At 39.9% G+C, this 23,918-nt stretch overlaps 2 protein-coding genes and 1 long non-coding RNA gene across 8 annotated transcripts in view; 2 read left to right on the top strand and 1 right to left on the bottom strand.

Moving 5' to 3' along the window:
• The first annotated feature begins 1,554 nt into the window (after nt 1-1,554).
• Nucleotides 1,555-21,901, top strand: pdhb (pyruvate dehydrogenase E1 subunit beta). The gene is made up of 10 exons (XM_043708189.2): nt 1,555-1,651; nt 1,757-1,816; nt 4,174-4,281; nt 4,365-4,427; nt 4,509-4,544; nt 4,890-5,175; nt 7,634-7,744; nt 15,216-15,307; nt 20,888-21,029; nt 21,195-21,901. Exons 1-10 carry the CDS (start codon nt 1,616-1,618, stop codon nt 21,338-21,340), a joined length of 1,080 nt encoding a protein of 359 aa, XP_043564124.1. The 5' UTR covers nt 1,555-1,615; the 3' UTR covers nt 21,341-21,901.
• On the top strand, nt 7,752-12,335 carry LOC148147955 (uncharacterized). Its single transcript, XR_015759400.1, has 2 exons — nt 7,752-8,228; nt 8,471-12,335. It is a non-coding gene; the product is annotated as an uncharacterized LOC148147955 (long non-coding RNA).
• A 278-nt stretch (nt 21,902-22,179) lies between the features above and the next one.
• The window catches only part of pxk (PX domain containing serine/threonine kinase), a 75,285-nt gene continuing 73,546 nt past the window's right edge, over nt 22,180-23,918 (bottom strand). For 5 of the 6 annotated variants that reach the window (XM_087994357.1, XM_087994354.1, XM_087994355.1 and 2 more), the window contains one exon: nt 22,180-23,584. In XM_087994357.1, the coding sequence (XP_087850483.1) occupies nt 23,400-23,584 (185 nt within the window). In that variant the 3' untranslated portion in view covers nt 22,180-23,399. The remainder of the gene's footprint in view (nt 23,585-23,918) is intronic. The other variant, XR_015759399.1, reaches the window with a different exon arrangement.

Genomic DNA, 23,918 nt, shown 5'->3' with positions numbered 1-23,918 from the left:
CAGGGCTGAAGAAGGGCTTATGCCCGAAACGTCGATTCTCCTGTTCCTTGGATGCTGCCTGACCTGCTGCGCTTTTCCAGCAACACATTTTCACTTTCTCCTCAAACCCAGGTCCCTGTTGTTGTGAGGCAGCAGTGCTAACCATTGAGCCAACATGCTCATGGTTCACAGTTTAAAGATGTTGAACTCAATATTAAATCCAGAAAGCTGTTCAATGTCTAGTCTGAAGCTGAGACTAGACACTCTAGTTCCTCCAGTTTGTGATGTGATTCACTGGAGTACTGAAACTCATTAGGTCTGGCAGCATCAGTGGAGATAAAACAGAGTTAACGTTTCATGTCCATTGACGCTTCACCAGAACTGATTGTAGCTAGGAAATGTTTAATATAAGAAGGGAAGCATATCGATTCTCCCAGGCTGACGTTTACGCATTACTTTGTCTGCCCCACTGTTTTTCTCTCTCTCTCTCTGGTTTCCATCTTCACCTATCAGTTCTGAGGAAGGGTCATTTCTCTCCATAAATGCTGCCGGTTCTGCTGCACTTAGTGGGCGGCACGGTGGCACAGTGGTTAGCACTGCTGCCTCGCAGCGCCAGAGACCCGGGTTCAATTCCCGACTCAGGCGACTGACTGTGTGGAGTTTGCACGTTCTCCCCGTGTCTGCGTGGGTTTCCTCCGGGTGCTCCGGTTTCCTCCCACAGTCCAAAGATGTGCAGGTTAGGTGAATTGGCTATGCTAAATTGCCCGTAGTGTTAGGTAAGGGGTAAATGTAGGGGTATGGGTGGGTTTCGCTTCGGCGGGTCGGTGTGGACTTGTTGGGCCGAAGGGCCTGTTTCCACACTGTAATCTAATCTAAATCTAATCACTTTCGCAGCAACTTGTTATTTTGCTACTGATTTCCAGCATCCGCAGTTCTTCGGTTTATTTAGGACAAGCCTTAACAGTAACGGATTCTGGATCAGTGGTGCTGGAAGAGCACAGCAATTCAGGCAGCATCCGAGGACAGGCAAAATCGACGTTTCGGACAAAAGCCCTTCATCATTCATTCCTGATGAAGGGCTTTTGCCCGAAACGTCGATTTTGCCTGTCCTCGGATGCTGCCTGAATTGCTGTGTTCTTCCAGCACCACTGATCCAGAATCTGGTTTCCAGCATCTGCAGTCATTGTTTTTACCTCGTTGGTTTTAACAGTAACGGAGCCTGGAGAGCAGACAAAACTGAGGGCGTGGCTTTGGGGGGGGGGGGGCTGGGCGGGGGGCGGAATTTGAGGAGGAGGTGGAGCATGAGGGGAGGCGGAACTGGGCGGGGCCTGAGTGGGCGGCGGTGCACGTGGGGGAGGCGGGGCCTGAAGGGCAGGTGCTTCCTGGAGAGGAAGGTCCTGGACGATGGACGGTTCATGTGGTGGGAGGGCCTTGCGGTGGCGGCTCACGCGGAAGGAGGCGGGGCCAGGCTTTTACCCCTACGGCGGCGGAACGTCACGCCCCCACAATGCGCGATGACGTCAAACGGTCTCTATAATAGGTATTTCAAATGGCGATCAGAGACAGTCTCAGTATCATGCTTTTTGATTGGTCGATGCTTTTCGTTAGAAAGTCTCCTTGAAGGGGACAAGGAAAAATGGCGGCGTTGAGGAGTTTGTTTCGTGCAGGGAAGGTACGACCGTCTTTTGCAGTGGGGACAGAAATTCGTCGATTAAATTGCAGCAGTCTCTGGAACCTCTATCTGTGCAGTAACGATGACTTGTCTTTGTTTGTACAGAATGCTTTTGGCGCGTTGTCACGCAAGGAGTTTCATCGGTCGGCTGTCGCCGCGGCTCAGGTAAAGCGGGTCACCTCCTGCGAGTGAGAAGAGTTTGTCGTTTTATCGCGGCTGTGATCTGTGGTGCTTGTTTAGTCAAGAATTGAAGGAATTTCAACTTCACATATTTGTAGGAGTTCTGAAGAAGCATTACTGCACTCAAAATATTAGCTCTGTTTTCTCTTCACAGATGCTGTCAGACCTGAGTTTTCCAAGTTTTGTTTTTGTCTTTATTTTAATTTTCCTGTTTAATAATAATTTTGTTCTTTTTAATATTGTCATTAAGTCCAGCCTTTGGGAGTCTTCTATTGGACGTCACCACTGAAAAATAAGTCTAATTGATTGAATTCATGGTTTATATGGACGGTGTACAGATGTTTTTCTTTGTTAGACAGTCTAGAACAAAAAGGGACAGTCTAGAACAAAAGGTCATAGATTATAGAATGAGAGAAGCTACTTCTGTTAGAGGGTTGTGAATCTGTGGAACTCTGTCCCAAAGAGTGCAGTCATGGCAGAATCTATCAACAAGTTCAGGAAAGAAATAGATACTTTTCTGATGAAAAGTGGGATAAAGGGGTATGCAAAGTGTAGTAATTGCAACAACTTTAGCCAGGTAGACCTCATAGAAAATGATTTCCCTGATTGGACCAGATTAACAGCCCCTATCATGGAGCCCTGGCTGAGAGATGTAAACAGGAATATCACTGTTTCTGTTCAGTATAAGAGCTGGCTCTGAGCAAGCCAGACTCGCGTCAGGTATTATGTAGGTGTGAATAAAGGGTGACTTGGTGTTGGGATATCAGCATCTGGAGTTATTTCAGTGGTGATGAGAGTGGGATGCAGACCTAGCCATGATGGCACTCTATGTGCTGTCCCACCAACAAGGACACTAAGTTACTGACAGCGGCTCCCCTGTGTTCATGGGAATGGCCGGATAAACTCTGGACTGTTACGAGTCAACTATACAGGTCCTTTCATTGGCTTAATGCTCTTGGTCATTGCAAATGCTTACTCAAATAGTTCATTTGTCAAACATTGGGATGATTGAAAAGTTGCAAGCATCTTTTGCAATACATAGGCTCCTGGAAGTGTTGGTCACAGACAATGGGCCATCATGGAGAAAGGGAACGGGTGTTGAAGAGTGAAACTGCAACAGGAGTGCCAATGCCAGACATGAAGACTCTGAGAGACAATTTACTTCTGGGGATGAAGTTTAGTGCTGCTACCATGAAAATGGCCCTGCATGGGTAAGAGGCATGGTTGATGTGAAGTTGGGTCCATGACATACAAAGCTCAGGTATGTGGACTACATGAAAGCTGCAAACTCTAAAGAGGCAGGAGCAAAACTTATCTGATTCCTTAGAACATCTGGAAAGGCTTTTGGAACCCATAGGTTCTTTCCCTCCATCTAGCCTTGAAGAAAGCTCATGTGTCTGAAATTAACACAGCGGATGCCACAGTTTTGATACCTTCACTGCCTGACAAAGAGCATGAATTTCTTCCAAGATTTCCAAGCACAAGAGGCATGCTTTGGTCCGGTACAAGCCGCTCATATCAGAGGTTGAGTTGGAGGAACCAGACCTGGTGTGTAAATGCCCCAGGAGAGGCTCCAAGCAAGAGCAGGCCTATGTCACTGGAGGTAGTGGGTGAGGGGTGTAGTGACTGCAATGAGGTCAGCTAAGTGGGTCTCTTCGAATAGTCTTCTGTTTGGGGCTGTGTCATAAATACTATTCACTCTGAAAGCTGGCTCTGAGGAATCTGGACCAATGTCTACTACTGTACATGTGCAAATAAAGGATGACTTGGTGACTGGATACTGGCCTCTCTGAAGTTACTTCAGGGAGGAGGCAGGAAAGTGGAGTTAAGACCAGGATAAGATCAGCCATTATCATGTTAAATGGCCAAGCAGACTCAAAGGACTGAATTGCCTACTCCCTCTCCTAATTGCTTTGTTCTGATGTTTAATGGTGGTTTAAAAATATGTCTGTCTTAATTGCAAAAAAAATGGAATTTGTTAATTTTCATCATTGACCTATAAATATACAATGAGGAAAGGACAAACATTTTTGTGTAATAAATTTAGGGAATGACTTTTTTTAATGTGAGGTATCTGAGTGGAGGACTTGAAACTGATTTTTTAAAAAAAGTGATAACTAACTGAAAATCAAAATACCTGTAAAATTTGAGAAAATGTGTGAACGATCACTGTCTAAAAAATATTTCCTAAATACCAGCAAGCGAAAAGCAACCAGAAGAATTTCCCAAACCTGTATTTCTATTTTAACCATTTTTGGCTATTCTGTTGATTTTTTTTCATAAGTGAAGTAAAAATTCTAGCCTCTTTATTTATTAATCAGATTATTTTCATACTATTCTAGTTGACCTATCGAGATGCTCTTAACCAAGCCTTGGATGAGGAAATTGAAAGAGATGAAACTGTATTTCTACTTGGAGAAGAGGTAGCACAGTATGATGGTGCATACAAGGTAAGCTCTTGCTGGTGATATGCCACTTTTCATACATTTAGCACTAAATATGGCTGTAAATATTCATGGTTTTACTTCTGCAGGTGAGCCGTGGACTGTGGAAGAAGTGGGGAGATAAGAGAATCATAGACACTCCTATTTCAGAGGTATATCTTATTAAGCAACCATTTCATCTCTGATGTGCATTTATTAACTTCAAGTGTAAAATTGTTACACCTTTCTTTCAGATGGGTTTTGCAGGAATTGCAGTTGGTGCTGCCATGGTATGTACTTTCAATTTTTTTTTTTAAACTGTCCCTTATTCACGGAATTAATATTTGGAGCACTGAACATTTTTTTTTTAAAAAACTTGTTTGTTTATCATCAAAGTTGAGACACTTAGTTTCATAACAGAAAAGAAGATTATATCAATTTTCCTTTGTCATAATGAAACTGTACTCAAAACTTAGTTTTCTACATTAAGTCAACATATCAGGAATCTACCATGAAAATATTTAAAATATTGAGTTACTATTTAAATGTAAGTCAATATGAACGTGACTTGTTGTAATATGTTCTTGGAGCAATAAGGTCAGATTCTTAATATTAACTCTTCACTGACTTATTAGGCTGGCTTGAGGCCCATTTGTGAATTCATGACCTTCAATTTCTCACTGCAAGCCATCGACCAAGTTATAAATTCTGCTGCCAAAACATACTACATGTCAGCAGGTGCAGTTCCTGTTCCTGTAGTCTTTAGAGGTCCTAACGGTTCTTCAGCTGGAGTGGCAGCTCAGCATTCACAGTGCTTCGCGGCCTGGTATAGTCACTGCCCTGGCCTAAAAGTGATTAGTCCTTGGAGTGCTGAAGATGCCAAAGGCTTGCTAAAATCTGCTATTCGAGATGATAACCCTGGTAAGCTTTTTGAAAGATTTTAAGGTTCTATTTCAGACGTATATTGTTAGAATGTATCAAAAGACCCACAATTGCCATTCTTGTCAATGAACAAAATATGCTTCAAATATGGGTATCACTTGGTGATACTATGAAACAGGACTACTTGTATACCAAGCAGCAAGTGTTAGAGCCAAGTCATCCCACAACCAATAGATTAGGTCTCAGCTTTGCAGTTCTGCCACATCCAGTCATGACTGTGGTATCACAGCTCCAGGACAAATCTGCAGAAATTCTTCAGAGTAATGTCCTAGGTTCAACCATTTTCAGCTGCTTCATCAGTGATCTGGGTCCAGGTTAGAAGTGGGGATGTTCACCAATGATTGCAAATGCTGCTGAATGTTACGCAAAGTGTGAAAGACAGTCAGTGTCCAGGCTTTGGTTGAAAAGTGGCAATACATATTTGTACCACACAAATGCCAGGCAATGATTATCTCCAATAAGGGACAATCTAACCACCACTCCTTGCTATTCAATAGCATTACCAACAATATCCTGACGGCTACCAACTGGGCTCACCATATAAACTGTGGCTACCAGAACCGGTCAGAAGCTAGGAATACTGCACCAAACAACTTGCCTCCTGGCTCCCCAAAAGGCACAAGTCAAGAGTGTGATAGAATGCCCCCAGCCAATTTGCCTGGATGAGTGCAGGTACAATAACACTGAACGTTGACAATCCAAGACAAATCGGTCTGGTGATTAGCATCACACCCACAAATATCCAATCCCTCTACTGCTGATGCTCAGCAGTCAAAATTGCCAAATATCCTTAGATAGGACCTTCTACACCTACAACCACTACTTCCTGCATAGAGTTTGCACATTGACCAGTGTTGGCTTTTGGTTTCCACCGCGTGTTCCAGTTGCCTCCCTCAGTCCAAAAATGTGCAGGTTAGTTGGATTGGCCATGCTAAACTGTCCAGGGATGAGCAGGCTAGATGGATTACAGGGATAAGATGGGAAGTGGATCTGGATGGGCTGCTCTTCAGGAGATCAGTACAGACTTGACAGGCCAAATAAGACCATAAGACATAGGAGTGGAAGTAAGGCCATTCGGCCCATCGAGTCCACTCCGCCATTCAGTCATGGCTGATGCGCATTTCAGCTCCACTTACCAGCGTTCTCCCCGATAGACCCCTCTCTGCATTTGTGGGGATTCTATGATCTCTTCTATGACCTAGAAAGACAAGGGCAGCGAATACATGGTAACCTGTTGTGGTGAAACGGTTAAAAATTATGTCCCAATACATGTGTGAATCTAACCGGAATGGAGGTGTTGCTTAGTCCCGTGTGAATCTTCTTATCTGTATGTAACCAGAATGGAATGTGTTTTTTAGCCTTGCTCTGCTGTTCACATGAATGTTTATATCTGGAAGGGAGTATATCAGCTGGAAAAGTCTCCAGTTCGGTGAGTCTGCTCCGGGGTTACGTTTAACCGCCGAGCGTGGGTTGTTGGCAACCGCTCTACGAGAACTGACGGCTCCCAGTTTTTGTAACATGTAGAGTGAGTATAAGCCAGACCCGTTGTGCGACACTGCGGGGAATAAAATGCCCATATTCTAGCAGTCTCGCCTCTTGGTCGTTTGTTCTGTGTCAGACTACTCTCCTACGAACCTGACCTTGAGAATTTTTTTAAAACACCTGTAAAGTGGGTAGCATGGAGAAGTTGGGCCAAAGGGCTTGTTTCCATGCTGAAGAAAATGTTCCCCTCGAAGCCACTGTCAATACCTACTTAGAAATATATTGCCGTTCTTTCATTGTTACTCAGTCAAAATCTTGGAATTCCATTCCTAAGGGCATTGTGTGTCTACCTACAGAATATGGGCTGCAGCAATTCAAGAAGAAAGCTCAGCATTACCTACTTGAGGGCAACTAGCGATGGGCAGTAGATGCTAGTACAACCAGTGACCGCTACATCCCACGAGTGAAATTTTTGTTTTTTTAAGAAACTTGATTTTTATTGTTTTTCCCAGGTTTTGTCCAAGGAAGTCTAGTTGCATATGTTTTTAATGTAGAGAAATAAAATTTGGAGGCAGTGCTTTTTAAGTTTTTTACAAAATCTTTAACTGATCTTCACTAACTGATTTGTCAGATATGCAGCTGCAAAGTGAACTGTGACTTGTCATTTATAGTCTTGAATGTTTATTTTAGGCTTGAACATTTTCTGATCCAGATTGAGTTGGTAAACACTAGTAATCACTGGAACGTTTTTAGTTCCTTTTCTCCATTGAACCCTGCAAATAGTTTTTTTTGTTGAAAGCTAATAGTTCATCACCTTTTTAACTTTGATCGTTTTTCAACTTTTATTAAATTTCTCATCACCTGCCCACTTTCCTTTGGAATTTGATGAGTATGGTTATTGTTGTAAATATGCAGCATATCTCACAGCATGCACTAACCAGTCCTTATCTTGCAGTTGTTTTCTTGGAAAATGAACTGTTGTATGGAGTTCCTTTTGAAGTTTCTGAAGAATTCCAGTCAAAGGACTTTGTTATTCCAATAGGAAAAGCCAAAGTGGAAAAAGAAGGTAAGAATGTATATAAAAAAAAATACACTTTGAATTTTAACATAAATGTTAAACAAAAAATAATTTAAATCAGTTCAATAACTTCATAATCTAATAGTTAATGCTTCTCTTCTCATGTTGGTGTAATGTCCTTTCCTCAGCCATTACATCTGCAATCTTCATAAATCATCTTTGGTTTAATGCTTTTGGCTGAAGTGGCCCTCCCATTTCCAAAATAATCATCTTAACTGTTTTCAGTAACCTCCAATAATGCTCCTCCCAACTCCTGATTAGTGCTCTTCTTTAATCTATTGCTTCATATTAATTGTTAGATTAGGACATTTCTTCTTGAACTGAAATGTTGATTGATTTTCATTTTTCAGTTTGCTGTAGTAACCTGTATAGCAGTTGTAAAAATATATCTTCAGAGTCAGTTGTAGTGGGACCAAAAGGATTGCTGCACATTTTAATATGGACCAAGCCAGATCCCCTCAATTTTATAAAGGTACAGGTCATTCTGCTATAACATGCATTTCGTTAACACGAATTTAGTATAATACAATTGACAAATTGGGGACACTGTTTCCAAAGTGTAGAGTTTTAATGGGGCAGTTCTGGCCCCATTAGTTTAAATGGTGCTGCTATTATGTGATTTTTTTTTTTTTAAACACTGTATTGCACAAGAACAGAACTATCGTGTTATAGCCGAACTGACTGCCTAAACCTTAACTTTTCTTTATTTTAAAGGAAGATGTGAAGTGGGTGTTCCAGGTGTGATGCAACTAGTCAAACCACTTGGCCTTAAGCAAAACAATTTTTATTTAAAGCTTTAGTTGAAACAGAAGAAAGCGGAATTTAGAATAACTTAACTATTGGAAAACTTAACCGGCCCAATACAGCAACTTCACTAAGTAACTGTTCCAATTCAGTAATATCCTGTAAACACACCCCTTGGCAAAAAGGTAAGTTCAAACACAGATCCTTACAGGCAGGAGAGAATGACATCTAGAGAAATTTCAGAGAAAGTCAGTTAGGAATCATTTCCTGAAGTTTGCAACTCTTCTGGACTCCAACATCTTGTGATTGCTACAGCTTTAAAAAAACTAGGAGAACTGCCCACTCCCCTTCCATTGTACAACTTTTCTTTCAAAAAAAAAACAAAGGATCCCTAGATTCTTTGGCACCTTTTCAGCCTTTACAACCTCTCTTCAAAAACACACAAGAGAAAGTAATTTTTTTAAAATGATAGCATTGTCACATCTTGTGCCTTTTTTCGTAAAAAAAAAAAATACCTTCAATATTTTGACTTCATTTTGAAACCCTTAGTCTTACTGTCTTATTACACTGTACTGTGCTGTAATGTTTTCTGTTCTATATACATCGCCTCTAACCCTGTAAGCATTCACTACTGTGTTCTATTTTAGGCTGTTTATTTCTGCCACTAAATATCTCCGTCTGTCTTTATCTTGAAATTTCTCCAAAAATTTTAATGGGTTATGATCAGTATATACAATTATCTCAAACATTTACTGGCAGTATAAAAGTTGAAATGTTATAACACAATACCAAGCTCAAGTTGTCATCTCAATTGTGGAATATTTCCTTTGATGAATAAATACCCAATAAGTTTTTCTGTTTTCTAGTCATCGTCTTGTAAGAGTACAGCACTGACACCCGTATCACACTCATTGATAGCCACCTTGAATGGCTTTGTGTAATTAGGTGTGGCTAACACCAGGGGAGTGGTCAACGCAGCTTTCAGACTGTTAAATGCCTTCTGACTATCTGCCATCCACTGAAATTTCTTGCACTACTTCATTTAAGTCAGTGGATCAACCACACCACTAAAATTCAATAACTTTTTTTTTCTCTGATAAAACCCACTAAATCTCAGGAATCATAGTACTGCTGCGTTTGTCAGTATGGGAAACTCCCCAATAACTTGCCTTTTCACATTCCATAGGGCCAATAACATGACCCAGGAACGTGACTTGGGCTTTGGCGAATTCACTCTTAGCCAGGTTTATCCCCAAACCTGCCTCCTTGAAGTTGACCGAATAATTTTGATAAATGCTGCAAACATTCCTTCCATATGTGACAAAAAAATTCAGGTTGTCTATGGATACCCCACAATTGAGTAATCTAGGAATTACTTTATTGGTTAGTCTTTGAAATGTGGCTGGTGCATTTTTCATACCAGTGGCATAACTTTAAATTGGTGCTATCCATTCAGTGTTATGAAAGCTAAAATTGTCTTCTGATTCAGATAAAGGTATGTGACAGTATCTTCTGAGTAAGTCCAATTTGGAAATATAAGTTGTTTGTCCCACCTTCTCAATAGTCTTCCAAACATGAAATTGAATATAAATCCAACTTTGAAACTGCTTTGTCTTTGTGATAGTCTACACACATTTATTAGGTTTCATCTGGTTTTGGCACCATTATTACAGTTTTGCTCCATTCACTGCAACTCACTTTGATTTATGCTGTCTTGGAGCATGCATTCAATCTCTGTTTGTACCTGTACCACTTAGAGGGTTAAATCTGTAAGGATGTTGCTTAATTGGAATAGCATTTCCTATATTTACCTCATGCACAGTTAAATTAATACTTCCCTGCTTATTCCCACATATATCCCCATGTGATAGTAATAACTCATTCCAGTCATTTTGATTTTATTTGGAAAGTAATTCAATTTATCCTAATTTTTGAGAACTTCCTCATTGTCCATTCTAATTTGAGGCATGTCCAGTTCAGAATCCACTGAACTTGGTTCTTCACTCTGTTGTAACCAGTAACACACTCTCCTCTTTGTTTTCCTTCCCTATCAATATACTTTTTAGGCCTTTCACATAACACAGATTTTTTTTTTCTCTATCTGGAGTCCTTATCAAATAATTTATCTCATTCTCTTCAATCTCTTCGATTTGATAAGGTACACTAAGCCTTTCCTTTAGAGAATCACCTACCACTGGAAGTAACACAAACGCTTTATCTCTGTTAGTAAAATTGTGAATTTTTGATTTCTTGTCTGCTTCTGTCTCATTATGTGCTTTGATACTTTTACATGCACTCTAACCAATTCCCTCACTCCGTTAAATTTTAGGGAATGATTAAGCTGTCTGAATTCTGACTGACAAATTTCTCTTTAATTAATTTCAATGGTCCTCTCACCTCAAGCTGAAAAACTAAATCAAATGGACTGAATTTCGTCAATTCATTTAGTGCATCCCTAATGGCAAAAAGTACAAACACAATTCCTTTAGCCCAGTCATCTGGATAGGCTTGACATTAAGCCCTTAACGTGGTCTTTAAAGTTTGATGCCACCGTTCTAATGGTCCCTGTGATTCTGGTTGGTTTGCAGTGGATTTGAATTGTTTTATTCATAAACTATCCACAACTTCCCTGAATAATTTTGAAGTAAAATTTGCCCCTGTATCTATCTGTATCTAGTGAAAAATTTTAGTAATTTCTCTGTAATCCTTTTTTTTTTTTAAAATCTGTGTTGCATAATGGAATGACCTCTGGAAATCCAGTGAACACATCCATTTTTGCTAATCAATACTATTTCTACTTTTTATTTCAGATAGGGGTCTTAGAGATGTACAGCATGGAAACAGATACTTTGGTCTGACTCATCCATGCTGACCAGATATCCTAAATTAATCTAGTCCCATTTGCCAACACTTGGCCCATATCCCTCTAAACCCTTCCTACACCCATCCAGATGCCTTCTAAATAATGCAATTGTACCAGCCTCCTCCACTTCCTCTAGCAGCTCGTTCCATACATGCACCACCTTTTATATCTTTCCCCTCTCACCTTAACCTATGCTCTCTAGTTCTAGACGACTTGACCCCAGGGAAAAGACCTTGTCTGTTTCTCCTATCCATTCTCGCTCATGATTTTATAAACCTCAGCCTCTTGTTACAGGGAAAACAGCCCCAGCCTGTTCAGCCTCTCCCTATAGCTCAAATCCTCCAACCCTGGCAATATCCTTGTAAATCTTTTCTGAACCTTTTCAAGTTTGATCCACGGTGAAGGATGGAAAGAAAAGGGTCCTACGTGATCAATTAAAACCTTTGTTTTAAAAAAGTTAACTTCTCTGAACTCAAAACATTCACTTTGTCCTTCACTTATTCTTGTTTTTCTCAACCATCTGATCAAACGTGATCTCTGATAATTCGACTTCAACTTCATCTGTATTCTTTGATTTCTCCTCTTGTTTCAACTGGTGGTTTTGTGACCTTGTTATCCCACAATTGCTGTAATTATCTCCTTTTCTCACCACACAAAGGCAACCCTGTCTGCCAATTCCAACAGCTTTGCCTTGCTCACTTCTTGTAAAGCTCCTGAAGTCACTTCTTCCACTCTCAAAACCTTTAGTGACTGTAACAGCTATTGCTACTTTAAAGTACAGTTTAAACCAACCAAATTCAAGCCATGAAACAAAGACACTAACACTTAGCACTCGCCACCTTTTGAGTCCAACAACCAAGTTAAATTCAAGTTAGAATTATAGAATTGTCCCAGGTGAGCCCCCAGCCTGTTATGGGCCAGGTCAGACCCCTGAAAGTATTTTAAGGTGGCAGCCTGGACCTTAGCCTATTTTTTTTTTTTTTTAAAAAGGTGGATGTGATTTGTGTGTTCCAGATGTGATGCAACTGGTCAAGCCATTGGCTTTATGCAAAACAGAATGTATTTCAACACCCCAGTAGAAACAAACAAAAAAAAATGAATTTAGAACAACTTAACTATTGGAAAACGTAACCAACCTGATATAGCAATTCAACTAAGTAACTGTTCCAATTCAGTAACATCCCATAAACACACCTTGGCAAAAAAGTAAATTCAAACACTGATTCTTGCAGACAAGAGAAAACAACGTCCAAAGAGATTTCAGAGGAAGTAGGTTAGGAATCCTTTCCTGGAAACTTGCAACCCTTCTGAGCTCCAACATTTTGTGACTGCTACAACTTTTTTTAAAAAAACTAGAAAAACCTGATATGGGGAACTGGCCACCCCCCCCCCTTCCCTTTTTTTAAAAAGAAACCCAAAGTCTCCCTTGACTCTTTGGATCTTTGCAATCTCTGCTCAAAATATCCAGGACAAAATGACCTTTTTAAAGTGACAGCATCATCACAACATCAAGTCAGGAAAAGGAAGAATTGTCAGAGGATGAGGAGATTTCTGTAAGCCACAACTGGGCTTTGATGGGTAATCAAACATCAATCATAGCAGGGGAATAAGAAGTCTGGTCCAAAGTGGAAAGTCCATATAGGAATGGAAGAAAAGGAAAGATAATTAGGAAAGAGATAGGTAGTTTTGGTAAAATAAAGATAATTTTATAACCAGCATATCTCTCTGAAATACTTCCAGTACAATGAGACACCATATACAGTAGCAGAATGTGCTGTGAAGAGTCTGTGCATGCAGAATAATCCTTCATTGAGAGTAACTTCCAGTGCCAAAGGGACTATCCTATATGGAACATGTGGGCATTCTTGCCTTTTATGAACTGAGCCTTTTCCAGACAACCTAATCTTTTAACTGATGGCCCCATATAAGTAAATAGGTGTAAAGTGTACGATTGGGGGTACTCTGTATTTTATTATTTGCCTAAGAGAATGTCAGCTCGAATACAACTTAAAATTACTTTGAGTGTAAGGTAGCCCAGTGTAAGTATTAAAAAAAAATTAATAAAATTAAACTTAGGTAAAATCCCAATGTTGATTAGTATTGGTTTCTGTTTTTTTAAAAATGAGAACAAGTGGTAGATCGATAAGTTGTCAGACCAGTCAGATGAGCAAGTCTTTCTCAACGTTGCACTCGGTGAGAAGTAATGACTGAGTTGAAGCAATTTAATTATGTAAAAACACATCATGCAGAAGGAATAATTTGGACTTGGCAATATTAAAAATTGTAGATATTAAATTTGATAGTAAAACTAACACTAATCAAGCATGCAAGGGGATACAAAAATGCATGAGCAATTCTTTTATACTAGGTAGTTAGGAGGCAAATTTTAATGTGAATCAGGGTGAAAGTATGCTGATAAGAAAAATGTAGTTATCACTTGCAACTTAGAAAATAGAAAACTGATCAGGGTAGAAGAATAGTGGAATCTAGGGATATAGATCAGAAAATCATTACAAGTTGAACTTCAAGCCAGCAAAGTATTTAGTGACAACAAAGCACTTGGATTTATTTCTAACGGCATTGCCTTCAATAGTAATGAAGTTATGTTGAACTTGTATAGGACCCGGTTGAGTGCATAATTCCAATTCCAAAACGATACTAGAACTAGGAGAGAACAGCAATCGGGTAAGATCAAACAGGTAGGGTCTTTTTCCTTAGAAAACAGAAGCCTTCAAGACCTGATCGGGATGGTTAAAGGAATGAATGGATTACATAGGGTGAGTGGATTGTTTCTACTTATGGGGAAGTCTAAAACTACAGACCATTTTTTTTAAAAAAGGTAACTGATAAATTAGTAGAGAAATGAGAAATTACTTGGAGCTACAGAAAGTGATTGGAGGTAAATAGATTAATTTTAAAAATGAAACTAAATGAATATGTGCAAGAGCAGGGGTTCAAAATAGATGAAAGGCTGAGATTAATTAGATGGAATGGGAGGAGGTTGTATAAGCACTAGCATAGGCTGGTTGGGCTGAATGGCCTGTGTATGAAGGAAAGACTCCGCAAACAGTTCCAGCATTTTCTTGGTTCATTTGTACTATGGATGTTTGAAGACTGAGATTTGTTGTCTTCTCGTACCAAGCTGCCAATTGGCCATTCTTAATGTATGAGCTTAGCTTTTTAACTAGGTATCACAAATATGACTGATCCTGTACTTTAATCTGCACATTTTACTTTCTAGCATTGTATCTCCCCTTGTGCAGATCTGTTATGATGCTTCTCTACTGCCATCCATATTGAGATTTATTTTATTATCTTTAGTGGTTTCCTCCTATGCAACAAAAATTATTGATATGCACATTAAACACTATTTCACATTTTGGTTTGAGTAATGATGGAAGTTGACTTAATCTATATTTTAAAAGGTACGTTATTTGAATACTGTTTCAGAGCAGTAACTATAAACAGATGATCAAGCAGATCATCTACACTATTCCCAATTTGGAAAATGACCTGTGGACTCGATTAGTAAAGAAGTCTTTGCACTTTTTTTCTTATTGTTTACTCTACCCCTCCTTCCCCACCCTGTGGCACTGCTGAGATTAATTCCAACGTGCTTCAGTGAATGCATCTTGATTCTCATGCCAATAATCTGAGTGTTATCATCCTTGTACTTCCCACTTTTGTGATTAAAGTGACCAGCTGACTACAGTATCCAATACCTCCATGTGTGTTTCCATTTGCTAACTTAATAGCTTTATAATTTGTTTCTCTCCTATATGTTGTGCCTGAATTTGAAACTAACTTGATATGTAGTGTTTTTAAATAATAATCATAGTTTTTATTTTGTAGGAACTAATGTCACTTTAGTTGCACACTCCAGAAGTGTGGGGCATTGTCTGGATGCAGCTGTTGCTCTTGCAAAGGAAGGCATTGATTGTGAGGTGGGTGACTGAGAAAGAATAAGACTGGTACATATAAAGCTGAAATGTAGCAAGTAGAGAAGGTGAATGTGAATTATTAAAACTTTTGAGTAAACGTTCAAATGTTAACTGATTTGCTTCCTCCTCATCTCTTCAATAGCTAATGTCATTTAAGTTGCTCTGTTCAACCAATTGTTCAGGGTGGAATGGTGGCTCATCGGTTCGCACTGCTGCCTCAGTGCCAGGGACCCTCAGGCGAACCGTGTGGAGTTTGCATACTCTCCCCGCATCTGCGTGGGTTTTCTCTTAGTGCTCCGGTTTCATCCCACAATACAAAGATGTGCAAGTTGGATGGATTGGTCATGCTAAATTTCTTAGTGTCCAAGGATGTGCAGGCTAGTTGGGTTAGCCATGGGAAGGGCAGGGGTAAGAGTCTGGGTGGGATGCTCTTCTGATTTTGGTGTGGACTCAATGGGATAAATGGCCTGCTTCAACACTGTAGGGATTCTATATAAATTCATTACATGTCAAAACTTGATCATTTTGCCTACTTACTTTTTATTGTAATTAATAAAATCAGACAGAGGAAAACCTTCAGATTCTTAAAAAAGAATTAACCAAATAAGTGTTGGTCCTGTAGAACATTGAGTCTGGGGTATTCGTACTGGAGGATAAAGAGGAGGCAGACAAGTTGAACATGTATTTTGTGTCAGTCCTCACTTGTGAGGATATAAGTAACATCTCCAATAACTAAATCAGGAATTGAAAGAGTAGTAACTCAAGTATACAATTATTAGGGAAGTTGTACTGAATAAATTGTTGAAACTGAGAGTTGACAAGTCCCTGAGAACTGATGGATTTTATCCTAGTGTCTTAAAAGTAGCTCATGAGAGTTGATGCATTGATTTTAATTTTTTAAAAATTCATTATATTCTGGAATGGTTCCTTTAAAATGGAAAACAGCTAATGTAACTGCTTTATTTAGAAACTATAGCTTAGTTAACATCTGTGATGGGGTTAAAGATGTTATAACAAGGCACTTGGATAAGTTTTGAGGTAATCAGCAAAGCTAACATAGGAGGAGAAAGTGAGGTCTGCAGATGCCGGAGATCAGAGCCGAAAATGTGTTGCTGGAACAGCGCAGCAGGTCAGGCAGCATCCAGGGATCAGGAGAATCGACGTTTCGGGCATAAGCCCTTCTTTAGGAATGAGGAAAGTGTGTCCAGCAGGCTAAGATAAAAGGTAAGGAGGAGGGACTTGGAGGAGGGGCGTTGGAAATGCGATAGGTGGAAAGAGGTCAAGGTGAGGGTGATAGGTCAGAGTGGGGTGGGGGCGGAGAGGTCAGGAAGAAGATTGCAGGTTAGGAAGGCGGTGCTGAGTTTGAGGGATTTGACTGAGACAAGGTCGGGGGAGGGGTAATGAGGAAACTGGAGGAATCCGAGTTCATCCCTTGTGGTTGGAGGATTCCAGCAGGCTAAGATAAGAGTAGCCATGGGCACCCGCATGAGCCCCAGCTATGCCTGCCTCTTCGTAGGATATGTGGAACAGTCCATCTTCCGCAACTACACTGGCCCCACCCCCCACCTTTTTCCTCCGCTACATTGATAACTGTATTGGCGCCGCCTCGTGCTCCCACGAGGAGGTTGAACAGTTCATCCACTTCACCAACACCTTCCACTCCGACCTCAAATTCACCTGGACCATCTCAGATTCCTCCCTCCCCTTCCTAGACCTTTCTATTTTTATCTCGGGCGACTGAATCAACACGGACATCTACTACAAACCGACCGACTCCCACAGCTACCTGGACGACGACACCTCCCACCCTGCCCCCTGTAAAAAATGCCATCCCATTCTCCCAATTCCTTCGTCTTCGCCACATCTGCTCCCAGGAGGATCAGTTCCAAAAACGTACAACCCAGATGGCCTCCTTCTTCAATTTCCCCCCCGGACGTGGTCGACGAAGCCCTCCACCGCATCTCTTCCACTTCCCGCTCCTCTGCCCTTGAGCCCCGGTCCCCCCCAACCGCCACCAGGACAGAACCCCACTGGTCCTCACCTACCACCCCACCAATCTCCATGTACAGCGTATCATCCGCCGTCATTTCCGCCACCTCCAAACGGACCCCACCACCAAGGATATATTTCCCTCCCCTCCCCTCCCCTATCAACGTTCCGTAAAGACCACTCCCTCCGTGACTCCCTCGTCAGATCCACACCCCCCCATCAACCCAACCTCCACTCCCGGCACCTTCCCCTGCAACCGCAGGAGGTGCAAGACTTGCGCCCACACCTCCCCCCTCATTTCCCTCCAAGGCCCCAAAGGAAACTTCCATATCTGCCACACATTCACCTGTACCTCCACACACATCATCTATTGCATCCGCTGCACCCGATGTGGCCATTTCTATATTGGGGAAACAGGCCGCCCACTTGCGGAGCGTTTCAGAGAACACCTCTGGGACACCCGGACCAACCAACCCAACCACCCTGTGGCTCAACACTTCAACTCCCCCTCCCACTCCACCAAGGATATGCAGGTCTTTGGACTCCTCCATCGCCAGACCACAACAATACGACGGTTGGAGGAAGAGCGCCTCATCTTCCGCCTAGGAACCCTCCAACCACAAGGGATGAACTCGGATTTCACCAGTTTCCTCATTTACCCCTCCCCCCCCCCCCCCCCACCCAACCTTCTCAGTCAAATCCCTCAAACTCAGCACCGCCTTCCTAACCTGCAATCTTCTTCCTGACCTCTCCGCCCCCACCCCACTCTGACCTATCACCCTCACCTTGACCTCTTTCCACCTATCACATTTCAGATGCCCCTCCCCCAAGTCCCTCCTCCCTACCTTTTATCTTAGCCTGCTGGACACACTTTCCTCATTCCTGAAGAAGGGCTTATGCCCAAAACGTCGATTCTCCTGATCCCTGGATGCTGCCTGACCTGCTGCGCTGTTCCAGCAACACATTTTTAGCAAAGCTAACACAGTCTTGTCGAAAAGAAATTGTTTAATTTTATCAGAGTTCTTTTGAAGAAGTAACTTGTGTTGTAGATTAGAGGGGAACCAATAGATGTATTATACTTGGATATCCAGAACGCATTTGATAATGTGCCACATCAAAAGTTGTTGTGGAAAATTCAAGCTCATGGTATAGGGGGTAACACATTGGCACTGATATGATTGGCTTGTTAACAGGAAGCAGAGAAAAGGAATAAATGGATCTTTTTCAGGCTGGCAGAGCATCACAAGTGTGCCACAAGGTCAGTGCTGAGGCCCCAACACTTTGCATTTAAATGAATAATTTTGAAGGGATTGAAAGCATCATGTCTAAATTTGTTACATACATAGGAAAGTGGGTTGTGAAATAGACTTGAGGACCCTTAAGTGCTTTGGATAGGTTAAGTGAGTGGGAAAAGATCTGGAAAATGGAGTACTGTGTGGGGAAATGTGAAGCTCTAATTTGAAAGAAAAATAAAAATAAGCATTATTTAAATGGTGCGAGGTCACAGAGCTCTGAAATGCAGAGAGATCTAGGTGTTGTAGTGCACAAATTGTAGAAGGTTAGTATACAGGCACAGCAAAGAATCAAGAAAACTAATTGAATATTATTTCATTGCAAGGCAAATTGAATGCAAGAGTAAGGATGTTATGTTTCAATTTATACTGGGCATTAGGGAAACCACATCTGAAGTATTGTATACAGACTGACCATGCTTGCAGAAGGATGTTAATGCATTGGAAGTAGTTCAGGGAGCTTACTAGACTAATACCTAGAAAGAGCAAGATGGGTGGACATCAAAAGAATGTTTCTTCTTGAGACAATCTAACATTAAGGGTCAAGGTTAAAAATAAAGGGTTGCCCATTTGAAACAAATGAGGAAAGCATTTATCTGAGGGCTTAGCCTTTGGAATTCCCTGCCTCAAAAGGCAGAGCCTTTAAATATTTTAAAGCAGCGGTAGATTCTTGATTACTGAGAATATGCAGGAAGATAAGGTTGAATTTAAAATCAGATCAGCCAGTATCTTATTGAATGATGGAGCAGGCTTGAAGAACTCAATGGCCTACTCTTCCACGTTCATATATATTGTATACTACATGCCAGCCCCTGGTTGTGTCACTGGAACAACAACAGATTTTGAAAGGAAATTTTAATTTTCTTTTTAAAATGTACTTGTGTTAAATGGTCTGACCTGAATACCTCTAGCCACCTTTTGCTTTTGTACAGGATGATTAAACTAACTTGAAAGTTAGCATGTGGGAATTTTGAGTTGAGAGCACACATCTGGAACAATCTAACATTGTTTATTATTGACCAGCTCCCTCCAACTGACCACCTGGTGTCACTAGCATTTATCACCTAAGTTTTTGGTTTGTTGAATATCTGTAAATCTCAATTTTTAAAGGGCAGAAACATTTGTTCAGAAAAGTTTTTTTTCATGAATATAATGAAAGTAGCTATCATAGAATCATAAAATCCCGACAGTGCAGAAAGAGGCCTAACAAGTCTATGTTGATCCTCCAAGGGTATCCTCCCAACCCTATCCCCATAACCCTGTATTTATCATTATGCAGATTAGGTGGATTAACACTTTTTGACTGTGGGAGGAAACCCATGCAGACGTGGGGAGAACATTCAAATTCCACCCAGTCACCAAACACTGAAATCTAACCTGGGTCCCTGAGTCACTGTGCTGCCCAAGTCTTATTAAAAGTAAACCCAAAGCTGTTGGCTAAGAAAGTTTGCAGGATCTGGAATTTTTTTGAAACTGTTTGACAAATATTGTCTTTTAAAAATACAGAAAAAAAAATTCCAGCATTTTTGTTTGAAACCTCTTGAGGATGCTGCTCCTTTAACAAGGTTATGTTGTCCTTTTTTTTTTCAAAAAGGCCATAAAAGACACCAGAGTCTGAAAAATCTATGGTTGAAGGTATTAGGACCAATTGGGTTACAGGTAACAGGTACTGCCTCAGGCAAATGGCTTTTAAGTTTTAAAAAAAACACTTGTACAATGAAAGGCGAGTGGCCAGTTCTCCAGCTCGCTTTTCTCTGGTTTAGTTTGGTTTTCGCACAGTCGAGTTGAAAAAGTTGCTGGACCCCAAAGAAGCAGGTCCTTCTCCCCTGTAAGATCCTGTGTTTTGAATTTTTTTTTTTTAACCTTTTTTTGTGCCTGGGGGTGTTCATGGGGATTGTTACAAGTATTTGAATAGCATCATTTAAGTTGGGATGATCAGATGGGTTGTTATTCTATATTCTGTTCTCCTTTGTTTCCTTTGGTAACCTTGTAAATAAATTCTGTTTTTAAAACTAAGTGGTTTGACCTACTGCGTCCCTCTTGGAATATGTGTTACACCTGCTTAATACAACTAGCCACGTTAGGGTCTGGGCTACTTGAAATGTTTTGAGAAGCTCTGGCCTGGTCTATGAACACTGGTGGAAATATATCAGCCAAACTATATGGCTGGCAATAGTTTCAGTAGATAGGATTCAGTCAAAAGGGCTATCTTGTTAAATTCCATTTCCTCCTTGGTAAAGGTTTATGATATGTTGCATTAAATGCAAAATTAGAGTACTTATCAACATTTGTATTATTCCAGGTCATTAATATGCGTACAATTAGGCCTCTGGATATTGAAACAATTGAAGCTAGTGTGATGAAGACCAATCACCTGGTGACAGTTGAGGGCGGTTGGCCACAGTTTGGAGTGGGTGCTGAAATTTGTGCCAGAATAATGGAAGGTAAAGTGGTGCAGATTAAATAATATCAATATGTAAAACATTGGTTTTCCAAATTTATTTGCTTATTTCACTAACTGAATGTAGACATCTGAAAAAGTGTATATAATTCTGAAATTTACAATACTTGTTTGCAATCTTGTTGAATCCTAACTTTTTTAAAAATAGGACCAGCATTTAACTACCTGGATGCCCCAGCTGTACGTGTCACTGGTGCTGATATTCCTATGCCCTATGCAAAGATCTTGGAAGATAACTCCGTACCTCAGATTAAAGATATAATTTTTTCAGTGAAGAAGGTACTCAATGTGTAATTGTACTTACTGTTTTCCCCCACCACTCCATTTTAAATCCTTTCATTGATGGTGTATAAAAGTTTTTAATAGTTGCTGGAAGATCCAAAATATTATGTGCCATGCGCTATTAGAAAAGTATTACTTTAAAATGTCAACTTTTAACTTGAACTGTGGTAATGCTCATATTGAATAGTAAGATTTTTGCCTCTTCCCTAACTCATATATTGGAGGTAGTGTACAGAGCTCCAAAATAATTAGCATGGTACCAGTGAGATGTTTAAAGTGTGAAAATAACTTGGATGTTGGATATGCTGAAAGACTTGGAGAATCTGAATGATAGCATAATCTACTTAGATTCTAACAGAAATGAGTTTTTATCTAGAAAACAAAATTTCTGGACCTAGCAGTTTTGAAAAGGGAGGTTATACCCATTTAATGAAAGAATTGATGATCATCTTTGGGAAACTTAGTACCTAATAATTAATTGATGCAAACATATCCAACTGGCTTTATTTAAATGTTGCCTTGTATCTTTGTTCAGTTGAGTCTAATATTCACATTTGTGTCACTTGGGGATTTTATGATCTAAAAAATGCGCATTTGATTAGTTTAAAAGTAAGTCAACCTCCTTGCTGTATTTTGAGTTGTATGTCAGTGTCAATTGTATTTACAGGAGATTGTTGTATTACACCAGTGCAAATTAAAATCAATTAAAAAATTTTTTTGAGAAAATGATTCGTCCTCCCAAAATCCTTTTGGCAACTCCATACAGCAGGATCAAATATTAAGCAGTTTTAATTGCATTTTGGAAATTCATGATTTTTTAAGTTACAGCCAACCAATAGGATTGTGATTTATTGTTACTTATTCATTAATGAATAAGGGAGAGTCACTTTAGTTTTGTTTTGAAATTGGGAATCTACCCAGGCTTGATATTGACTGCAGTGTTATGAATTAGTGATCCAAACTGCATTAAGTACCAGTCATAAGGTTGAAACCACAAATGAATTGAATAAAGTCATCACAAAGTCCAAGCTTTGACCACCACCTAATAATAAATGAGTGTTTTTAGTCATTAAAACTCAAACAAGGTTTCAAATACCAAATGACTTTAACTGTTTGCATCTTTTGAAACATGCAAGAGAGGATTGTTGTGATGGTTCGATACCCTACATAAGTAGAGCCACATTTTAAAGAAAACATCTTACCAATTTTGGAAAAAGGCTGGAGACTGACTTACAACTGAAAATTCCCATGTGTTTTATTGATCGTGTGAAATGGAGACCGTTGTCAACCTCCAGAAAAAAGTTACTGTATGGCCCTTTTGAAAATTCTGTATTCTTCCTGTTGCACAAGCTCATTTTAAAAGGCTGAAAAAAAGTAATGACTAAGAATACAATTTTCTTGAGCAAAGTGGCTGTTGAGTGTAGTAGATACATGGTAGTTTGGAGGTTTGTTACATGGGAGTATCCCTGGTAGTCTTCTCCCTTCTATTGCTCTGTTAGAAACATATAAAGCTGTTCATTGAATTTTTGTAGCAAACAAAATGGTGAACAATTATTAATAAAAATATTAAAACAATATTTAATTGTTTACAAGAAAATTTGTACAGATAATATACCACCAATCTTTCTGCATAGAAACAGTTGTTTCTTTAAGGTAAAACACAATTGTATCATTAAAGTGCACTTTCTTCAGAATTTCAAGAGTATTAGGTGATTATGGTCAAACTGTAGCTAGTATTTTTAAGATACATCATTACTATGAAACAATCATTGCTATTTTTGCACTGCTTCAAATAAAATCATTGCAGAACATTTTGGTTCCACAGGCTAAACTTACTGACAACTGCTAAGAGAGAGAGAATCTACTTCAGAAATAGCCATGTCCAGAAGAGGGCACAGCAAGCCCATAAGTAAATCTTTACACATTTGGCAGCAACACATCTTTAAAAAGCATATGCTTTGAAAAGGAATGATTGTCCTGGACCGAACTCCACTTCACGTGCCCATTTTCTTCACTCATCAGGATTTCAAGTTTGGTATTCAAAGCAGTCCAGTAACAAAGCCATTTTGTATTATTTGATTGTAGGGACACTGCGGTCATTTGTATCTGTAGGCTTCAAGTGCCCCTTTTTAAAGCTTTGAATTGAAGTAAGTAAGGCTGCTCTACCTGCACCATTAGCATTAGAAATTGATTGTGATGGAAGATCAGTCTCAGACTTTGGAGGTGCAACTGGTGGTGGAGGAACTAGTGAAACTCCTGCAGATTAAGGAGAAAAGAAAAATAAGGTTTTTTTTTTGACTAATGTATACAATGTTAAATATACATTAATCAACAAATAAGGAAAGTTAATATCTTGGCTATCACTCTAGAGCAGTGTATAGCTAAAATGTCATGTTTTTTGTAGATAATGACATGTGGTTTATCATTGATTTTATTTTTGACAATATTTACAAGCATCAAAAATGACCTGTATTTTTCTTTAGACATAAGTAATTACACTTCAGTATAATTTATTCACTGAAAGCATTTTAACTAGAAGTACTCAGTTGTAAAAATTAAAAAAGATGCAAACCAAAACATTTAAACCCAC

This window comes from Chiloscyllium plagiosum, unplaced genomic scaffold (genome assembly GCF_037043375.1).
Source record: "Chiloscyllium plagiosum isolate Xiang-an unplaced genomic scaffold, Cpla_swu_hap1 HiC_scaffold_14, whole genome shotgun sequence".
NCBI lineage: Eukaryota > Metazoa > Chordata > Chondrichthyes > Orectolobiformes > Hemiscylliidae > Chiloscyllium > Chiloscyllium plagiosum.
The sequence above is the reverse complement of the archived record's forward strand: the minus strand, read 5'-3'. Positions and strand labels throughout refer to the sequence as shown.